Source organism: Artemia sp. Qi Xiang Cuo, chromosome 2 (assembly GCF_049724085.1).
Source record: "Artemia sp. Qi Xiang Cuo chromosome 2, ASM4972408v1, whole genome shotgun sequence".
Taxonomy (NCBI): domain Eukaryota; kingdom Metazoa; phylum Arthropoda; class Branchiopoda; order Anostraca; family Artemiidae; genus Artemia; species Artemia sp. Qi Xiang Cuo.
Window position 1 is genome coordinate 10,372,513 of NC_142795.1, and position 22,691 is coordinate 10,395,203.

General features: G+C 35.5%; 2 protein-coding genes across 3 annotated transcripts in view; both read left to right on the plus strand.

Moving 5' to 3' along the window:
* Nucleotides 1–1,809: 1,809 nt before the first annotated feature.
* Nucleotides 1,810–19,399, plus strand: LOC148954895 (uncharacterized; the record flags this gene model as incomplete). Its single annotated transcript, XM_089105522.1, has 5 exons — nt 1,810–1,915; nt 5,623–5,913; nt 13,381–13,731; nt 17,794–17,972; nt 19,318–19,399. Coding segments are annotated over exons 1-5 (951 nt in total), but the record flags the coding sequence as incomplete, so codon positions are not given.
* The window catches only part of LOC148954896 (uncharacterized), a 79,403-nt gene continuing 76,071 nt past the window's right edge, over nt 19,360–22,691 (plus strand). For both annotated transcript variants that reach the window (XM_089099078.1, XM_089099082.1), the window contains exon 1: nt 19,360–19,904. In XM_089099078.1, the coding sequence (XP_088955204.1) occupies nt 19,402–19,904 (503 nt within the window). In that variant the 5' untranslated portion in view covers nt 19,360–19,401. The remainder of the gene's footprint in view (nt 19,905–22,691) is intronic.

Consider the following 22,691-nt stretch of genomic DNA (forward strand, 5'->3'; position numbering starts at 1 on the left):
AAACATATCAACGCAATAAAATTGTTCAAAGACGGTATGTATTATAAACGCAAGACATAAACATTTCTGTGCTGTTAGGTAGAGCCCCAGAGAGTGCAGATCTAAGACAAGAAGGTTGGACAGTGACAGTGCTATGGCCTGTATAAGCGTGCATAGGTTGGCATCACTTATCACTGCTCCCCAGATCAAGTGTACGTAATACATATGTCCAAATTGAATAATTTTATTTCCATAACTGAGCTTGAAAAAATCAAGACTCCTTCACAAACGCTATAAATGTTTGCCTCATTGCTAGCAGCCACACAACATTTTATGAAGTACCCTGACGATGGTGCCAATTCATCCGCCAGCTATCTAAAGGCTGCCTCATTTGGTGACATTGAATTAGCTTAGAGTTGTCATGAAGATACCAGCTTGTAACTTATTACAAGGGTCAAGGTTGTATCTTTCTTTATGCCGAGTGGCTTTGCATCCTACTGTAAAGAGATTTAAGAGTCATGTGTCACCTCATACCGATCGAGAGGCGGAAATTTCACTTCTCAATTTGTTCCGCCAAGTCTATGTCAATAGTTAAGTGAGTATATTTCACATCTCCCTTGACATGAGACCTGGTTATGCTTTTTCTCTCATACGTGGTACCCATTGTAGGGCACCATAAGGCCAATTATCCCTTCTGGGGTACCTCAACGAGGTCCTTTGAGCAGTAATATTCTTTGGAAGATGCATTTCCTGCTGCTAGGGCTAGGTATACTAGCACCATTTATCTTCCCCTTCTCCCATTTGTACTCCTTTTCTTGACATCAAATTCTGAACCTGACTTAGTTCTCTTTTAATATCATAGAGAAAAATTTTGAACAAAAAATCAAACCGGCTCAAGAGTTTGTTGTCCACTGCATCAAAACGCATTGCTTATCATCTGCCAATCTTTTGCCACGTCTGCTTTTCACCTTGATTGGGATAAGTTTTGCAGCCTTATCGAATCTTATCTTTTTCCTTAGCCAACTGACTAGGCTTTTTCTTATTCCTTTGCCTTTCTCTTTGCTTTTGAGTACCTTTGCCAAAAGTAACAGTAACAACATTAAAAATGATCCCCTCATCCTCAAACATTGTCATTTAAACAATGGGTGCGTTCTCGAACATTGTATTTTGGGAGTGGATTTTTCTATATTTTTTTCTTCTATTTCTAAAGGATACTTTCATGTTGGTGTCCAGACGCTTTCATCTTACGTTATCCATTCATCTTACGTTGAAAACTAACAACACCGTGATGGTATCAAAGAGCAATCAAAAATATTAGAACTCACCAAATGCAACAGGCAACGAGTGCGTAACCTTCCCTTTGACTGGGGTCACCTATATCGACGTTTAGTGGCAATCACGTCCTCGACGAAGTTTTCCAATGCCTTGCGCATGCGGCAAAGTGAGCCAGTTGATCTCTCCTTGCGTTACGTTACGTCGATAGCAAACCCGGCCTTGATTCAATTATTTTAAACAAAATTGTAGGGGGGGGGGGGGCATGTTACACTTTCTCCTTTTGGCATTGCCATCCCTCCCAAATTAAGGCTCTGGATCCGTGGTTGGTACCTACAATACTTCCCTTAAACAGGCATAAACTTTCAGCGTAAACAAAGTCATCTGGTAAGGCAAGGAGTCATAGTAAAGTGGTGATTAGCAAAACTAAAAGCTCCTATTCTGTACTTTTTATGAAAATTTGCACCTATCCTTTGAACATTTTCCCCCTTGCACCGATCGGTTTTCCTTCTGAACGGACCATCCATGAGCCAAGCGCCTCAGCAATCTCAGCATTTTCATGTTCTTTATATGAAAAGACGAAAGTTGCAATTGAAAATAGTTGGAAGTAGAGCTCATGGCTGACTCGACCACAATGGAGCCAGTGAATGCTTTTAATAATGAAGTAAGATGGTCGAAACGTCCTTAATCTTAGGCTATCTCAGATTTTCTCTCAAAATAGTGAGCAGGAAGGAAAGTGATTGCTTTCAGACATGTGTAATGTCCAGATAACTAGCCTAGGCTCATGGAAATGTCAGTTTGAAAATGTTTTTTATTAGGTAAATGGTAATAGTTTTGTGTGTGGCCTCGGTAAATGTTGAGCAGTCCACATTTCTGACCTACAAATAAAGTAAACGTACCATAGTAAATTTCTAGTGGGCCTTGTAATTTAGCTAAGATGAAAGTGAAAACATCATTTGATTCCTTTTTTTAGGCTATGATCTTTCATAATTTGGTAAAATTCTACTTTAGCTACTTTTGGCTATCTTGGAAAGGGGTTAGGTTAGGAAAATGAAACTTTCAGGGATGGGTCTACAGGCTAGGCTAAATTATGTCCTGGGAAGGTATTTTGAAGTATCTACCTCCACTCCTTCTCCCTCTAGAGGGCCCTGACCTTTGATGACCTTTAAAAATTTGTGTGCTATAAAAGTGAAACCTACAAAACAGATCTTCTGCTTAAATGAAGTAGGCCTACAACAAAATTGGGTCAATATATACAAAATCATATTATTGAGTTAGGACTAAAGTGAATGCACCATTTGATGCCTTTTTTTATGCTGATTATGAACATAATAAGCAGTTCTATCGGAAATGAATTTCCGCCCCCCTATATAGGCTATACCTAACCCTGATTGGACATATCTAGGGGGGGGGGGCTGAAATTCATTTCCAATAAAAATGATTATTATATCTGTGATCAGCATAAAAAAGGCCTCGAATGGTGTATTCACTTTAGTCCTAAATCAATAATATGATTTGACATATATTTACCCAAAATTGTTTTCAGCTTCACAGCTTTGCTCAATCCAAATTTATAATGTTTTAAAGATATGCAAATACATTGCCTAAATTTTGAAAAACAAACATTGATATGGCTTAAAATTTTACTCAAATAACAGGAATTGTATTTTCAGAACTAAAGCCAGTAATTTTTGGCAGTTCATTTTTGCTATACCCTATTACCAATTTAGGGTATATATTTGCACATTAGGGGCTGGGGTAAAATTTATTTCTGATTTAAATGAGAAATAAGCTTAAACTTTACCCCCCCCCCAATGTGCAAATATATACCCTGAATTAGTATATATAGGGGTGGGGGTTAAAATTTATTTATTCAAAAATGATTATTATATTTAGAAAGAGCATAAAAAAGGCATCAAGTGGTATGTTTACTTTATTTGTAAGTCAATAATATGAACTGCAAAAAAATTTACCCTAAAGCCAGAGAAAAGAAAACTGAAAATTAAGGTAAAATGTTGTTTTGTCAAAATTTCAACCTGTTATGTAGACAAATTGCAGGACTCTCTAGAGGGAGAAGGAGTAGAGGTAGGTACTTGAAAATACCCTCCCTGGACATACTTTAGTTGTAGACCCATCCCTGAAAGTTTCATTTTCCTAACCTAACCCCTTTCCAAGATAACCAAAAGTAGCTAAAATGGAATTTTAGCCAATTCAGGGTTTATATTTACACATTAGGGGTGGGGGTGGGTAAATTTCATGGTAAATTTGTAATGGGCTATATAAAGTAGCTAGGATGAAGGTGAAGACATCATTTGATGCTTTTTTATGCTCTTTCATTATTCATATAAAAGACCTTTGGGGCCTCTTTAAGGGCTCAAAATGCAACTAGCCCCAGAAGCAATTCTTGAATTATGAAAGAGCATAAAAAAGACATCAAATAAGGTTTTCACTTTCATCTTAGCTGAATTATAAGGCCTACTGCAAATTTACCCATACCACTTGATGCCTGTTAATGCTCTTTCCAAGCATAATAATTACTTTTGTTTCAAATTCAATTTTAACCTTATGTAACTTGACCTAATCTTTCTAACCTTACCCAAATATACAGCCCATATTCTACATTTCCTGAATTTTTTTATTCTTGATTTTGTCACCATCAATTAAATTTGTTGGTAAACTGGTTTTAACAAGAGTAATGTTAACAAAGGTATATCAACCATATCTAAAATAAGAGAAAAAGATATCATCTTTGAGGGTTTGTAAAGGGCTTAAAATTGAATTTGCTTACTAGCCTATATTCAGAAAGATGTTAAAAAAAGGCATCAAGTGGCATGTTCACTCTATTTGTTGGTCAGAAGTGCTTACTGTTCAATATTTATTGTGGCCTGTTCTGAACTAAACTTCATAGTCATAAAAGAATAGTACTATGCTCTTCAGATCCCCATTTAACACTCTTTCCAAATCTAAGACCTAATGAACCAGTAATTGCAAAGTTTATTAATGGCATGCACACATCAAGAGTCTATTAACAATTATGATATATACATAATCTGGTACTGTTCTAAAATATGGGAAACATGCATCAAGAAAAGTAAAGCTCAGATAGCCAATACCCGGTACATATATGAGATGCTGTATAGATAGGCATTACAAAGTGTTTCTCACTCTGGGAACTATATTTAAAGTTTATTTTTGGGGGTTTAGGGGGACTAAAAGGTACCTAGGTTGGGGGTAAAGGTTAGGTTAAATATTTAATATATGTTATGCTTCACCTCCCCCCCCTAATGTGCAAATATATAGCTGAAATTTGTTTCTAAACTATTATAATAATAATTTATTTTTGACCCACTATACAGAAAATGAAGTGGTGTAACACAAGAAAAGAAAAAAAAACACATGCAAAAATACATTAAACAACAACACAATAATTAAATATTACACTCAATGTGCTGTGGCTACCCAGATAAGTGGGCGGTTAACACCCAAAGTAGCATAAATGTTCTCTTGAAGACAGCTACTTTGTCTGACAAAACAATTTACAATATCTGGAGCACCAAAAAATCCACATCATCTTTCTATTACTGTATCTGCAAGGCAGATACAATAAGAACTTGCAATATTGGAAACACATAATTCTAATATTGCTAATATCCCCTGGTCAAAACAGGATGTGAAGGTTCAGCTGGGAACAAAACTGCATATTTTTATCCTATATTATATTTTTATCCTATTTTGTTTTATTTCATTAGCATTAACCAAACTTCACTTATTGCATGTTTCCCAGATTTTAGAACAGTACCCATAATCTCTTTTATTACACACTTATGCAAATTAATTTTTACTTTCATGTTGGACAATAAGTAAACTGTGTCCAATTTTGTCAATTGATTAAGACAGCTTGTTTCCAATTAATAAAATTGAAAGCCTATTAAGTTTTTCTTGAGACAGTGTTGGCCCAAGGTAAGTTTTTATCTACTTCACCTTTGAAGAGCTTCATTCAGCAGAGGCAACCAACACAGATATGGTGGAAGCAATCTGTAATGTTATCCACAGGTTGACATAGGCATCTATGCTTTTGGTCAACGACAAAAAGTTTAGGCCATCCATTGAACTCTTTTTTTTTACCTAAAATAAATAAAATTATGTCATGAAATTCTTCAAGTGTAATTTTTAGAGAAGATGTCATTGGAAAGATCTGAATAGATTTTATTTCATTTTGGGGAGATCTTGTATATATTTTATTTTCTTTTTATTCTTCTTTAATTTTATTTTCCTTTATTCTTTTATTCTTTAATTGTTCTTTTAATTTCTTGTATTGTTTTAATCCAACTTGTATAATTTCTTAATATAATTGTTTTTGTTTGCTTGTAGCTCCAGTCATTATATGAGATGAAACCACCAATATCAAAAGCTAAAATGCAAGCTATTACTAAGTGTGCAATGAAAGGAGTAAAGTTTTACAAACATTTAGTACAAAGTGTTGAAAAATTTCTTCAAAAGTGTAAGGTAGAATACAAAATACCAGGTCTTTATGTGATTGATTCAATAGTGAGACAGTCAAGACACCAATTTGGCCAAGACAAAGATGTATTTGGACCAAGATTTGCAAAAAATCTATTAGTGACCTTTTATTTTATTTACCAATGCAACCCTGAAGACAAGGTAAGCTATTTACTTTTATTTATTTATTTATTATATACTTATAATAAATTTTATTATAATATATTAATTATTTATATAATATACTTTTATTATTAACTATATTTATTCCTTCCTGTCTATTGGAATATGATATTCCTCATATTATTTTGGACCATTCAAGGAAAAATTTATTGATATTCTAACTGACTCTCTTAATAGATACATTAAAGTTGACTGTACTATATGTATGCTGACCTTTTGACTGTATTAATTTTTGCCAAATATCAATGTTCCCTTACTGCACTGCAAGTTCATTAATACAAAATTAAAATTAACTCTCCTTTACTGAACATTTGTTGCTGCAGCTTAAATTGTTAGCTACAGCTAAATTCCTTGGTGCGCAGTTGGATGACAGTCTTGTGTGAGAAACTGGAATTTCCAAACTGATTCAATCAGTTTTTTTTTTCAATCCTTTTTTACAGCTTAAACAATGCACAATATCAGTCTAAAAATAATTTAATTTTCTGCTCTTGTGTAAGACTGCCTTGAATGTCAAATGCTTAAAAGTACCCAAAAAAGAACTACTTTAAAATTAGAGGGGAGAGGGGTAAGGTATGGAAAAAAACACCTTGTACTGTGTTATTTTTTCAAATATTACATAATATAACACTTCTATATAGAGGGGTTTTTGTCAGGGTTTATTAAGACTTGGCCTTATTTTAGTTCAATGCTTTATCCAGAGGGGGGGGGCTAGGGGGGTTTGACCCGTCCCCCCCGAAATGTTTTTTTGACTTGTAAAAATGTAACAAAAATGGATATAAACAAATTTTGTGTGCGTTTTTTGAGGTTTTCTTGTGTAAACCCCCCTTCTAAAAAAAATCTGAGTAAAACTCCCTCTGAAAAAAAATCCTGGGTACAGCCTTGCTTTAGTTCAAATTGAAATGTCTTCTTGTGACTAGAATTTAGGTTCAACTCTCAGAGTCTTATTCCACCATTTAAAGACTACTCCTGAATCCTTTTGAAAGTAAAACAATTTCAAAATTTAAAAAGTAAAACAATGACAAAGTTTTAAATTTTATTGTACATTTTTATTGTATTTTATACATTTTATTTTATACATTATTTTATACATTTTAAAATATATTTTATACTTTCCATTGTACATTTTATATGCCTGTTCTTTTTCTCTTTTTACTTAGCCAGCCGTCCTGGCTAAGTGGACGTGCACTGGGTTGAGAATTCTTTATCCAAGGGGCATGGGTTTGATCCCTGGCATGGCCAGTTATTTGGGTTTGGGATGCCAGTCAGTGGTGTGACTCTGTAAGCTTAGCCAGAGTTGACCCAGCCCTAAATGGGTACCTGGAGGAATCTGGGAAAGGTAAGCAGGAAGGGTGTGCAAAAGCACAGGATGGCTGGCCCCCAGCCCCTCATTGTACTTCCTGGCTGAAGGGCCACAAAACAGAGATCAGCACTGCCGGTTTGGACCTTAAGGGTCTAGAGCTGTCATACTTACTTTACTTACTTACTATTTTGTGGCAGCAAAGTACAATTTCTATCATTTTGTGTTAGAAAACAACATTTTTGGTTCACAAAAAGGCTAATGGTCAATTGGCTGAGAAAGCCAATCAGAGGCAACACTATAGCATTGCCTATAGTAAAGAGCCATGTGGCTTTGATGTTTTATTATTATATTTTTTTCTCAGATGTACTTCATATGGAAGGGATGATTGTATATCCTTTGCACAGGGCTCATTTGATTGAAAATTGGATGTTCTAGGGCATTTTTTAAAAGTCAAAAGTGACCAGAGGGTAACTAGCCCCCCCCCTCATGTCCTATTTTCCTCAGATGCATTCTATTAAAATTTTGAGATGGCCAATTTGTCCAAAATAGTCCAAAAGTCAAATAACAATGGTCCAGGGTTGATAATACCCCCCATAGCCCAGGGGCAAGGGTTGTCAATAATGCAAGTTGCCCACAATGTTTTTATGGGAGGGGTGCTCTTACAAACTTAGCAGGAGGCTCATTTGATTGGAAATCAAAACTTTTAGTTTTCTACAAAATCAAAACTACGTTGTATATATGGGGAAATGAGACCAACCCAGTAAACATCTATAAACTCAACATTTGGTTTGCAGACACGGAAGGCTTTACCACTTTCATTGGAAATTTGTGTTACATTTGGGCAAGATTAAAGAAGAAAATTTACATCAAGAACTTTGAATGAACTTTGTCAATGAACTCTCTCTGAAAATAATCCAGTGATTAATCTGGAAGATCATTATTTCGTGAATGACCCAAAAAGTTATTTATTTTGTTTCAGATTTTCGTGAATCAGATTTTAATTTTGGTTTCAAATATATAAGTTTCATGCTAGTTTCAATTTTATTATTTTATTATTTCTACTGAAGACGGTTGCTGTGTATGTGACTGAAATATCTGGACTTTTGTACCTGTTTTTTCACTGTCTAAATAAATGGATTTATCCCAATTTGAAAGTTTATTTTAAGAGACAAAAGTGATTGGAGGGCAACCAGTCTTCCACATCCCTTTTCTGCAAATGGATCTGATCAAAGCTTTGAAATAGCAATTTTGTTCCAAATAGCCTATAGGCAGTATAACTATTACCTTAAATTACACTTGCTAGCGATATGGACAAATCCAGTGTATGTCAGTTAGTGATGATGGGACTGTGGGACATCTGCTGCATCCCATTGAGTGAGCCATGGTTTTGTTGCCCAGTGCTTGTTGAGATTTGACTTGAAGCTATGAATTGTTGTAGATTCCACCATCCTCTCGGTTAGACTGTTCCACAGATCTACAATTCGATTGTAGAAGAAATTGTTTCTTTTCTTGTCTTGGCATGCTTGTAGAACAGCTTTGCTGAATGACCTCTGGTACTTGATGACTCGGTAGGTTCAAACATATCTTTGTTGTCAGACCTGAGCAACTTATAGGTCATTATCATATTGCCTCTGCATTGATTGTATGTCATAGTGGTAGCTTCAGGCTCTGCAGTTGATATCTGTACTTTTTATCTTTTAGACCCTTTACACATTTTTGTCACCTGTCTTTGAACGGATTTGAGAGCCATCTGGTCTGTTTTATTAATTGGCGTGGCAACACACATTCCATACTCTAATCTAGATTTTACTAGGTTTTTAAAGAGTTTAGTCACTATTGCTGGGGATCTACTAGTGATTGTTCATTTAATGATACCATGATACCATTGAAATTTCATATTCATGCACAAGCAACTATTGCGAAGGCTAATCAGACTCTTGGCTTAATCAAAAGAACGTTCACTAGCAGATCTCCAACTGTTATGACCAAGCTATACAAGAGTCTAGTTCGACCAAGGCTAGAGTTTGGAATATGTATCGCATGCCCAATCAATAAGACAGACCAAGCAGCTCTAGAATCAGTCCAGAAGAGGGCAACGAAATATATTAGAGACTTCTATGATGTCCCTTATCCATCCCGTCTCCGTAAGCTTAGAATACCATCTCTTACATATCGTCGCAAACGAGGCGATGTGATAACAGCATACAAGCTCCTAAATGCTGAGGATACCATTCCTGGCCTTTTTCAACCGGACAATTCAAACAGAACTCGTGGTCATTCTCAAAAGCAATTCCGAAAACGAGCCAACACCAGACTAAGGAACAAGTTCTTCTCAAATAGAGTTGTCAGCTTGTGGAACTCCCTTAGTGAAAAAACAGTAACCTCTACCAGCGTGGATGCGTTCAAGTCATCAGTGGATAGAGAGCGGCTCAACAAACCGTGGTGCACCATTTGGGACGCCACAAATAATGAATAACTATCATCACTGAAGCTGGTGGACACAGGATTCGTCCTATCGCTAGCAAGTGCGATTTAAGGTAATTTAAGGTAAGGTAAGAGTCTGGTTAGCCCCTGCTACTGCAGCATGGGTGTGGCAGTTGAATTTGAGGTCTTCATCCATAATAACCCCCAAATCTCTTTCTGAGGTACTCTTGGAAATCAGTTTTGTCAGACCAGAATTTGATAACATTGAATATTGCCATTGTGGGTTATTTCTTCCAAAAAGGAGAACCTTGAACTTTTCAACATTAAACCTGAGTCTCCATATATTGGCCCATTTGCAACAGCAATCTAGGTGTGGCATTATTGAGGCTACACCCTACTGTGTGTCAACAGGACTAATAAGTTTCGAGTCATCAGCATATAGGCTTAGTTTATTAGTCACGTTTTTTGGAGCATCATCAATGTAGATATTGAAAAGTATAGGTCCCAAAATAGTTCCTTGAGGCACCCCACTTAAGACCTCTGCTATTGACTTCCACTTAAGAGCTTTCAGAATAGAAAGCTGTACAACCTTCACCAAAAACTCTGACCTGCTGCTTTCTTCCCTTCAAGAAGGACATAATCTAGTCCACCACACCCTCTTCAATATCTATTGTCTTCAGTTTCAACTGAAGCCTTTGATGACAGACTTTATCAAAGGCTTTAGCAAAGTGTAGCAGAACCATATCAACTGGGAGACTTTGATCAAGGAGCTCAGTTATGTAATTATATGAGCCAATCAGGTTTTTTTTTCAACTGATCTACCTGGTTGGAATCCATGTTGGTGTTTTGATAGAAGATTGTTTGTGGTCAACTTGTCACCCTCCCACCCTAATTTTTCCCCAAATGCATCCAATCAAAATTTTGCAGTATCCATTTTGTTCAAAATAGTCCAAAAGCTAAAAGCTATGCCTCCAAGGTTAACAGAATCCCCACAACCCATGGGACAAGGGCTGTAAGCTATGTAAGTTGCAAGCTGTTAACATACAAGATTTTTATGGAAGAGATGGTCGTATAAAATTTGGAGGAGGCTCATTTGGTTTAAAAATGGAAAGTCCTAGTTTCCTTTTTAAGAATCAAAATTGATTGGAGGGCAACTAACCCCACGCCGTTTTCCCCCAAATGTGTCCAATCAAAATTTGGGATAGATTTTTTTTTTCAAAATATCAAATTGTCCAAAATGTTCAAGTTATGCCTCTGGGAATTACATCCCCCAGCCTCTGGTACAAGGGCTGTAAGTTATGCAAGCTGGCCATTGTTAACATATGTTTTATGAAGAAAGGAGGGTGTTTTGATCCTGGATCTCCAAAAAAACTCAGATGATGAGACTTTAAGGAAATGTTGAGACTGATGCAAAACACTTTGTCCTTGCTGGCTGTGAAAAGGGAATATCAGCAACATCTAAGGAACAGCTGAGGGTATTAGGTTGAAACTTTCATGGCATTTTCAGGGGATGTTGAACAGAAATGGGAGGACAACCAGCCCCCCCCCCCCCTCCTTGCCCTTTTTATGTGTCCCTCTCTTAAAAAATGGTTCAAATTTTGTAACTATTATTTTGTTCAAATTAGTCAGAAGTTGTAATAGCTATGCCTCCAGGGATTTTATACCCCCTACAGCCCAAGGGCAAGGATTGTAAATTATGCGATTTATAAATTGTTTACATGCAGGATCTATCATTAGGAAATTGGGAAAGTTTTGATTCTGGGTGTATCCAAAAAGGCCAAGGGTATTAGGGTGAAAGTTTGGAGAATGTTTAGTGGTATCTTAAACTAAATCAAAAGGCACTAAGTGCGAAAAATGTTTAGTGGTATCTTAAACTAAATCAAAAGGCACTAAGTGCGAAAAATGTTTAGTGGTATCTTAAACTAAATCAAAAGGCACTAAGTGCGAAAAATCATGAGCTGAAGGTGATGCATTAGGTCTTCCAATTTCCAGGATTACCAATATCTTTGTCTTGAAACATTAAAGATCAGGATTGCATAATAGTTTAATGCGAATATAGGACATAATGGTATTGATAAAGCAACTGGAACACGGGGTTTTTCGGAGCTAATAAACTCACAATCTAGCTGTAAAAATAACCCTATTTCTATTGATGTTCAAAATTCAACACAGCAAAAAACCTGTTCAAATAAGATTCTTTACTATGACTCACAAGAGAATCTTATAACAATTGATGAGATGCTATGATCTTATGAACACATTCTTATCATGGGCGCCCATATGGGGGGGCAGGGGGGGGCTCTTGTCCCCCCCTGGCTGAATGATGCTGCCTTATTTTTATATTTTTGTTCTGAGATTTCTATTATATAGTATTAAAAGTAGCAATTAGACGAAGTTTGCCCCCCCCTGGAATTCAGCTTATGGGCGCCCATGATTCTTATTAACACAAGAAGAAAGGTCTTTATTTCAGTGATGCCTCTCTGGTTTTCCATGGGTAGTAAATAATAAAGAGAAAAAATCTTGGAAATGAGTGAAAGATATGTCGAGTAAAGTAAAAGTGATAATCACTAAGGGTGGTAACTCTAGGCGAAAGGTGATTTTTGGAGATTTAGGGAACCAATTTTTTTCGGACATAGAGATTTTCGGGGATAGGCTCGGCACTGGCATTTTCTGACAAAATCTGCGGACAGAATTCATTAAGCCATGAAAACTGCCGAGTAACATGGTCACCAGGCTACCCCTCTTTTTGCACGCCTAGTGTTGTCACTGACTGGCGTAGGTGGGGTGCAACGGGTGCAGGACTCTCTGAAGTTGCGCAATGATTTGAAACGTCTTTTGCATAGGGCTGGGACTTTACTTCTGTTTCGGTATAATCTTGATTCTCCGATTTTGGATTACCTCCAGATCTTCCGTCAGGTAACCTGTATTATACATTTTTGGGTACGCATACACGGCGCACATGCACGTTGTCAACTAATATGTTGATTCTGCTATGATTCTGATTCTGCTATGATTCTAAGTTGCAGTTCTAGTTAATTTTTTTTCTTTTGTGTGATTCGAAATAATTGTTTTTCCTGAATAATATGCTTCAAAATTGGTTTCTAGCATAAAAAAAAACATAAAACGGGAAACCTCTACATAAAACGGGAGACGGCGATCCCCACTAAGGGCACTAGGGTACACTGTCCTTTTATTGAAACATAAAGAATGGAAACGCCAGCAAAGCATTTATGTTATATTTTGAGTTGGAACCCATACATTCTTTTTTCGATTATTTAGTTTTTTTTTTTAGGGAATGTGAATTGCCCATTAATGAGCTTACTAGGGCTCGCCCAAAGATGGGGTAATTTTTCTGTTGAAAGAAAAAAGATTGTTTTTCGATCATTCAGCCATAGAAGACCAAAAATAACCAAGAGGGATTGATTTTTTGTTAATGATAATTGAGCTTGGTATTTTTTTTTTTTTTTTTTTGAAAGAAATTCCAGACCTACTCATTAGGAAAGCCATTTTTTCATTCTTTGTATAAAATAGAGGCTCTTTTTTTTTACTAAGAAGATGACTCTTCTACTAAGAATATCTAAGGTAACAACTGTATGTTTTTCCCAAATTGTTCTAGTTGCTATTTATGTAACTGTAATTTTCTCCTTCCTTTTTATATTTTAGAAGCTGTATCATCTTGCTGATATCTTCTAATGGAAATATTTATGTTTCTCTTTTTTCAGAGCAAAGTTATTAGAGTTCTCAATTTATGGCAGAAGAACAACATTTTTGATCATGAAACCCTTGACCCTGTGTTTGATATGGCAGATCCTAACCACCCAAAGTTTAAAGAGGTTGCCGCTATTGTTGCTGCAAGACTTGCTGCCAAGCCACCTCCTGCTGAGAAAAAGGCAGTAGAAACAGTTCAAGCTGATAGTGTAGCTCCCGCACCAGTGCAAAAACCCGTTGCTTCTGCTGGTCCAGCAAGTTCTGCTGTTGTAGGTAGTAAAGACTTAAATTCTAGGATTCAGCAGCTATCTCATATTTTTGGAGCAGAAGTGCCACCTGAAGCCAAGCCTGCTGAACTACAAGTGGTAAGAGTATTATAGTGCGTATATCAAGCTCATACGGACACACAGGAAGGATGGTAGGGAATCCCACATTTAAGATGTCTGAGAACCAAGATGTTAAAATGTTCAAAGATTTTTTTGGGAGGGGGGGGGTCTTGACCAAATTAAGAGGAGGTTTTTATCCAAATCAAACCTTCTCTATGTGCTGGTACACAGTATTATATGTTCAATCTAATGCTGAAAGAACTCTAAGTTCCAATTTCCATGTGACTTTAGTTAGATACAATTGCGTAAAACGTCTCTCGATTTACTATAGAGTTGGTATTTCCAGAGACTGCTAAGGAATAACATACCGGAAGTTTGTCACGAATTCGAACCTAAGGTACTTTTAAAGCTCAGGATTTTTGTTTTCCTTTTTGGTGGGCCTTCACTGTTAAACTGTATGTTAGGCTCCCAAAATTGTAGTTACACCCAAAGCCGTTCAAAGGGGGAGGGGGGGGGGCAACTGGGTCAGCTGCCCCGGGTGCCGCAGCTTGGGGAGCATTGTGGCTGTGGTGTTGCCCACATTGATCAGAATTTTCACGTTTTTTTTTTTTTTGCTCAAATTTGAGTCGGGAGGGGCGCTGTAATTAATTTTTCCCCGGGCACCACAAATCCTAGGAACAGCACCATCAACAAAGCAAAAGAAAATATATTAATAATGTCAATTAAGGAGAAGAACCTTTGATAAAAATTAAAAACTTGATTTTTATTTTTTATTTTTTTTGACAATAGGGACTTCAATGCTCAAGGAGAAAAGGTAGAATTCGAATCCTTAATTGATATTAAATAAAAAAAAAACAAGTTTTTTTAACAGAAAGTAAGGAACGACGTTAAAACTTAAAGCGAACAGAAATTATTCCGTATGTGAAAGGGGCTGTCCCCTCCTCAACGCCTCGCTCTTTACGCTAAAGTTTTTTATTGATAAAAAAATAGAGTTGTGAGAAAGTCAAACTTTAACGTAAAGAGCGAGGCGTTGAGGAGGGGACAGTCCCTTTCATATACGGGATAATTTCTGTAACGGATGCGTCTTTATTGTTTATTATTATTATTTTTTTTTTTTTTTTTTTTTTTTTCATGGGTGGTCTTATCGACCCAGTGGTCCTAGAATTTTGCGATAGGGCTCATTCGAATGGAAATTAAGAGTTCTAATGCCCTTTTAAGTAACCAAAAAGACTGAAGGGCAACTAGCCCCCTCCCACGCTCATTTTTTTCCCAATGTCACCGGATCAAAATTTTGAGATAGCTATTTTGTTCAGCATAGTCAAAAATTTAATAGATATGTCTTTGAGGATGACTTAATTACCCCCAGTCCCCGGGACTGGGAGTAAAACCCAAACTGTAGTCGAAGTTCTGTTTAAAGAAAGTCTGTGAGTCTTGGTAGGATGGTGTATTCAAAAATCTTGCTTAAGACTGACAAAAAATAGATTTGTCTGTAGACTGACTGGGTGCTTCTTGAACCATCTTAAAAAAAAGTATTAACTAGGCCCTTTTAAGCGCTTCTGGGAACCACCTTAATTAATTTTCTTAAGAAAAGTATTACCCGAGTCCCTTCTGCCATCTTAAATTGATCTTGAACCACCTTAAAAAAATGTTACCTGAGACCTTTAAAGTTCTTTTGGGTTCTTGAACCACCTTAAACAAAAGTATTACCTAAGCCCCTTTCTTGAATGGTTCTTGATGAGAGTATATGTTGTCTCAGCAACCCTGTTATGTACAAACGTCGTCGGCAGCGTACAAAATCAAAGGATTCCAGCGAGAGAGTCCGATCACGCGGAACAATCATCCAAAACATTTAAATTGGAATTACCCATGGCAACCCTATCACATGGCTGGTTTTGTACCAAATTCATAGTTTCAATAATGTTCTGTAAGAAAGTTTTGGAATAGTCATTTGGAGCGTGGTAAACGACCCCAGATAACCAATTGTTTTTCTCGAGACAGAAATTTATTTAAGCAGTGACTTGTAAACTCCTCCATTTCGAGAAAGATCCTTACGAATAGAATATACAAATAAATCTGACAGGTAAAGAGCCTTTCCTTTCCTACTTGAGCACCGCTAAGAAAAAACATCTGGAATATATAGGAGCGCTATATATTGCTATATATTGGAGCGCGAATATATAAGCGCTTCCTATAGACTTGAGAATATACGCTAGTCCCCATCCTGCAATAATTTCAATGATTTAAATCATATGAAAATTGCAACTTGGAATATCACAGCGTTAATAAATAATTATTATATCGACGTTTTGACTCATGGATTCAAACACTAAGAACTGGACTTATTACGGGTTTAAGAAACTCAAAACCTATGTTAATAAAAAACAAAGAGCAAAATAACATTTACATATTTATCAAACTGTTCGTGGTAACGAACTGTAAGTAAGGAGCGACCCGTCTCAATGGGTAACCGAAACTCTAGAAACCGGGTTTTTGATACCAATAGATACATCAAAAGAATCAGATTTCAATGCTGATTTCAAATATATATTTTTCATCAAGTTTAGTCCTACCCATCAAAAGTTAAGCGCCTGAGAAAATTTGGCTGATTTTCGAAAAAAAGGGGAAATACCCCTTAAAAGTTATAGAACCTTGATGAAAATCACACCATCATATTTAGCGTATCAGAGAACCCTACTGTAGAGGTTTCAAGCTCCTATCCACAAAAAATGTGGAATTTTGCATTTTTTGCCAGAAGAAAGATCATGGATGCGTGTTTATTTTATTTATTTCTTTTTCTTTTTCCAGGGGTCATCGTATCGACCCAGTGGTCCTAGAATATCGCGGGAGGACTCATTGGATTGGAAATTAAAAGTTCTAGTGCCCTTTTTAAGTGACCAAAAAAATGGAGGGCAACTAGGCCCCCTCCCACGCTCATTTTCTTCCCAAAGTCACCTGATCAAAATTTTGATATAGCCATTTTGTTCAGCATGGTTGAAAATATGATAAATATGTTCTTTAGCATGACTTAATCCCTCGAAGTCCCCGGGGGGAGGGTTGAAAGTTATGAACTTTGCCCAATCTTAACATATAGTATTGGTTTTTGGGAAGCATACAGAAGTTTTCAGGAGGGATTTTTTCCTGGTAATAAGGGAGTGGGTGGGTTGGGGGTTACGGGGTTGAATGTTTCCGCGGAGGAAGTTTTTATGATGGAATAGATGTTGCTATGAAGAAGGCGCTAGATTTACCAGCATTATTTAAAAAAAAAATCAGAAATTAAATATAAAAAAAAAACAATTTTTCCAACTGAAAATAAGGAGTAGCATCAAAACTTTAAAAGAACAGAAAATATTACGTGTGTGATTGGGTTCACTCCCTAGTCAGTACCTCGCTCTTTAAGCCAAAGATTTTTTAGTACTTTCATAAGAGCTATTTATTCTAAATAACGGCCTTTGTCATTAAGAGGTCATTTTTAAAGAATTGGAACAAAATTCGAACTTTAGCTTAAAGAGCTTGGTATTAACTAGTAGGCGAGCCCCCTAATTTACGTATTAAAAATATATGAATATAGAAGTTCGTTACGTAAGTTAATTCGTAAGAAGCGTATATTTATTAATAATAAAAACGTTCGTAAATAAAATTAAACAAGTTTCGAGAAAGCCATTTAACCAAATAAAAATAAAATTAATATGCAAATTTTGTTTTAATTATTCATGTACGGTGAGCCAAAATCAAAACCTGCATCAATTCAATTTCGTTCAAAAATTAAATAAAAAAACAAGTTTTTTTAACTGAAAGTAAGGAACGACGTTAAAACTTAAAACGAACAGAAATTATTCCGTATATGAAAGGGGCTGTCCCCTCCTCAACGCCTCGCTCTTTACACTAAAGTTTGAGTTTCTCAAAACTTATTTTTTTTAAACAATAAAAAACTTTAGCGTAAAGAGCGAGGCGTTGAGGAGGGGACAGCCCCTTTCATATACGGAATAATTTCTGTTCGTTTCAAGTTTTAACGTCGTTCCCTACTTTCAGTTAAAAAAACTTGTTTTTTTTTTCATTTAATCACTAAAGACTTTAGGATAGTAAATATGTTGAATATTCCAGGCAAGTGTTGTTCAGGGAGCGAAATCCGAAAACAAGATAGAGGCTGAGAATGCAGAAGAAGCACGACAGTTTGCTGACGAACAGCAGAAAGCTCTAGCTACCCAGGCTATGACATCACAGTCAGCACCGATGATGCCACCTGGGCCAAACTTGGGCATGCCGAACTTTGATTTGGGAAGGTAAGAATTGTGTTATGTTTATTATTGAGTTGACGGAAACTGTTTATATTATATTAAATGGACTGCAAGGAAGGTCCATAGATCCTTTTAAAATAGGCCTCCATAGGGGAAATTAGCAATTTGGCTCTGGAAATCAAAGGTGTTAGAGGTCCTTTATGCCAAATATCATTAAGTTTCTTGATGTCCGATATGTCAAAAATGGATTTTAGGGTCGTATTGTGTACTCTATTTAAGGTAGTTTCTTTGAACAGCTCTTGGTCTTATCGGATGTATTTCTTTTTTCACCTTATGGTTGCCCTTTTTGAGGCGTCCAACTCTTGATTATTCCACACACAGGAACATCCACTGACTTTCCCTTTAATAGCTGACGTGGAACTATACGCTGCTGTGCAAAAACAATATGCTACAAGTTTGTCTTTTTGTCACAATTCTTTACGAAAGAGTGCTCAAATACAAGTGATCTGGAATTTGAGTGAGAAGTATTCTTAAAGAACTTTAAGATTTTAGCGTAAAGAGCAAGGGCTCACGAAGTAGCAATAACTCCCCTAATATACAGAAATTTTTTTCTTTCGTTTTAAGTTTTAATGTTGCTCCTCACTTTCAGCTGAAAAAACTTGTTTTTTTTTATATTGACAAGAGGTAATGTATAAATCTTTAAAAAGGGGACTTCCTTTGACTAAACATGGCCTTTTTTCTCATAAGTTCACATGAAAGAATATACTTTATTGTTGAGCGCAATTTCTCTTTTCATTTCCATTTAGTAGCTGCAGTGGACATTGGCTAGAAATAGAAAACTAGAAGATTGTTGGAGATTATGAAGTTGGTGTTTTGTGCTTTTCTTTTGTCTTGAAAGATGCTGACTAATGGGGCGTTTTGGCGGCCATTTAACTTAAGAGTGAGGTGTTGATTTGACAGCCTTATTTATTAGATAAATATCCTGATTCTCGTACATATAAATTACTTTCATCCACGTTTTAAATGTTTAAAATTTTATGCTTCTGGGGTGATTTCCAAAAACTGTTTGCTTAGCTATTCTCATAGGGAGGATCAGCAGAAAAAAGTAGATCAAAGCAGAATAAAGTAGAAATAAAGAGGCTTAAGACGCAGTAGAATATATCTTGCGTTGTTGATGCTTCCTTTAAGAACAGCATAGCGAAAACACTATATCACGAATATGAAATTGTTCCATGTTCCATCAACGTTCAGGTATGACAACGGCCATATTAGAACAAATACTTCTTGCGGGCTATGCAGCAAATTTGATTATGGTAATGTAAGGGTTGTCATAGTAAAAATATTTTTGGTTTTATTGTCATTGTGAATTGTATTTTTCTTTTTCTTTTAGCATCCTTTCAAACCCTGATTTGGTTAGACAGTTGAGCAACAAAATCAAGACCATTCGCGTTTGGAACCACCTAAATCAGAAGCTATGGGTATTCCATTCATGCATGGGCCACCACCACCTGGGCTACCTTTTTTACCTCCCCATTTCCCTATGCCAAATTTGCATAACTTTCCAAATTTTCCAAATCTTCCCAATTTGCCAAATATTAATTTGGCAGCTCTAGCAAATTTACCCAACTTTCCTGGGATGCCAAACCCATTCCTTGGGTTTCCTCCATTTCCTCCTCCTGGTGGTCAAAATAATATGCCCCAGGCGCTGCAACAGCTTTTAGGACAGCTACCTCCTCAGTCAAACAATGAACAACATAATATAGCCCCTACCCAATTACAAGGAACCCCTCTGATTCAGGCCTCCCCCAATGTACAGCAGCCACCACATTGCCAATGCACTTCAACACCACAGCCAATGCAGCCCCATCAAGTCTCTCCCGTAACTAACCTGGTGCAGCCATCACCGATAGAGACAGAAGCACCTGCTGCTCTTGCCGAAGAAGAACCGGAAATTATCATTGAACATGAAAAAAGAAGGTATTCTCTTTTTTACAATAAATCTGCAGTATTTAGATAAGGAAAGAAATATTTCTGGAAGTTTTTTTTTTCTTTCTTTTTTTTTTTTTTTTTAGACGAAGGATTTTATTGAAATAAAAACAGGACAAAAATCAAATCGGAATTTAAAAAAAAACAAGAAATGTTACTTTAGAAAAGGCTGTCTAGCCTTAATATTAGGGTGACATAAAAAATGTTAAGAATGTGGCTCTCTTGAAGTCTTTTACAGATCAAATGGGCAGAAGAACGTAGCTGAAATGGCTAAATATGAATATATTTTATTGTCAAAAATTTATAATAACATTGAAATAGAAATTGAAGAACATAGTCGAAATCGAACATTTTTGTGTGTATTTCTGGGCAAATTCTTTCTCGTGTAGTTAGAGTTTGAAATTAGAATCTACACAGAGAAAGGGTGTTTTGAAAACATCTGAATTTCTTTCAGGGCAACAATTGACCACATTAGATTAATTTTTTAGGTTAATCTATTTCCAAACGACCAATTAGTTAAACATGATCAATTAGGAAGCCGCCCATGGGAAGACATAAATGCACTGGCACTAAGTGGTTACCACAAACTATTTCAACTTACTTAAAAAATAGCTTTTAAATTTCTAGATAAATTTTAAAATTCTTTTTAACACGAAATAATGAACTTTCTCATAAAACACAGGAAAAAACAGAAAAAAAGAAGAAGAAGATAATTTCCAAACGACTTTGTTAAACATGATCAATTAGGAAGCCGCCCATGGGAAGACGTAAATGCACTGGCACTAAGTGGTTACCACAAACTATTTCAACTTACTTAAAAAATAGCTTTTAAATTTCTATATAAATTTTAAAATTATTTTTAACACGAAATAATGAACTTTCCCATAAAACACAGGAAAAAACAGAAAAAAATAAGAAGAAGATAATTTCCAAACGACTTTGTTAAACATGATCAATTAGGAAGCCGCCCATGGGAAGACGTAAATGCACTGGCACTAAGTGGTTACCACAAACTCTTTCAACTTACTTAAAAAATAGCTTTTAAATTTATAGATAAATTTTAAAATTCTCTTTAACACGAAATAATGAACTTTCTCATAAAACACAGTAAAAAACAGAAAAAAAGAAGAAGAAGATAATTTCCAAACGACTTTGTTAAACATGATCAATTAGGAAGCCGTCCACGGGAAGACGTAAATGCACTGGCACTAAGTGGTTACCACAAACTATTTCAACTTACTTAAAAAATAGATTTTAAATTTCTATATAAATTTTTAAATTCTTTTTAAAACGAAATAATTAAATTTCACATAAAACACAGGAAAAAACAGAAAAAAAGAAGAAGAAGATAATTTCCAAACGACTTTGTTAAACATGATCAATTAGGAAGCCGCCCATGGGAAGACGTAAATGCACTGGCACTAAGTGGTTACCAAAAAATATTTCAAATTAATTAAAAAATAGATTTTAAATTTCTAGATAAATTTTTAAATTCTTTTTAACACGAAATAATGAACTTTCTCATAAAAAACAGGAAAAAACAGAAAAGAAGAAGAAGAAGATAATTTCCAAATGACTTTGTTAAACATGATCAATTAGGAAGCCGTCCAGGGGAAGACGTAAATGCACTGGCACTAAGTGGTTACCACAAACTATTTCAACTTACTTAAAAAATAGATTTTAAATTTATAGATAAATTTTAAAATTATTTTTAACACGAAATAATGAACTTTCTCATAAAACACAGGAAAAAACAGAAAAAAAGAAGAAGAAGATAATTTCAAAACGACTTTGTTAAACATGATCAATTAGGAAGCCGCCCAGGGGAAGACGTAAATGCACTGGCACTAAGTGGTTACCACAAAATATTTCAACTTAATTAAAAAATAGATTTTAAATTTATATATAAATTTTTTAATTATTTTTAACACGAAATAATGAACTTTCACATAAAACACAGGAAAAAACAGAAAAAAAGAAGAAGAAGATAATTTCCAAACGACTTTGTTAAACATGATCAATTAGGAAGCCGCCCACGGGAAGACGTAAATGCACTGGCACTAAGTGGTTAACACAAACTATTTCAACTTACTTAAAAAATAGCTTTTAAATTTCTAGATAAATTTTAAAATTCTCTTTAACACGAAATAATGAAATTTCTCATAAAACACAGGAAAAAAAATAAAAAAAGAAGAATAAGATAATTTCCAAACGACTTTGTTAAACATGATCAACTAGGAAGCCGTCCACGGGAAGACGTAAATGCATTGGCACTAAGTGGTTACCACAAACTATTTCAACTTACTTAAAAAATAGCTTATAAAATTCTAGATAAATATTTAAATTATTTTTAAAACGATATAATTAACTTTATCATAAAAAACAGGAAAAAACAGAAAAAAAGAAGAAGAAGATAATTTCCAAACGACTTTGTTAAACATGATCAATTAGGAAGCCGCCCATGGGAAGACGTAAATGCACTGGCACTAAGTGGTTACAACAAACTATTTCAACTTACTTAAAAAATAGCTTTTAATTTTCTAGATAAATTTTTAAATTCTTTTTAACACTAAATAATGAACTTTCTCATAAAACACAGGAAAAAACAGAAAAGAAGAAGAAGACGATAATTTCCAAACGACTTTGTTAAACATGATCAATTAGGAAGCCGCCCATGGGAAGACGTAAATGCACTGGCACTAAGTGGTTACCAAAAACTATTTCAACTTACTTAAAAAATAGATTTTAAATTTATATATAATTTTTTTAATTCTTTTT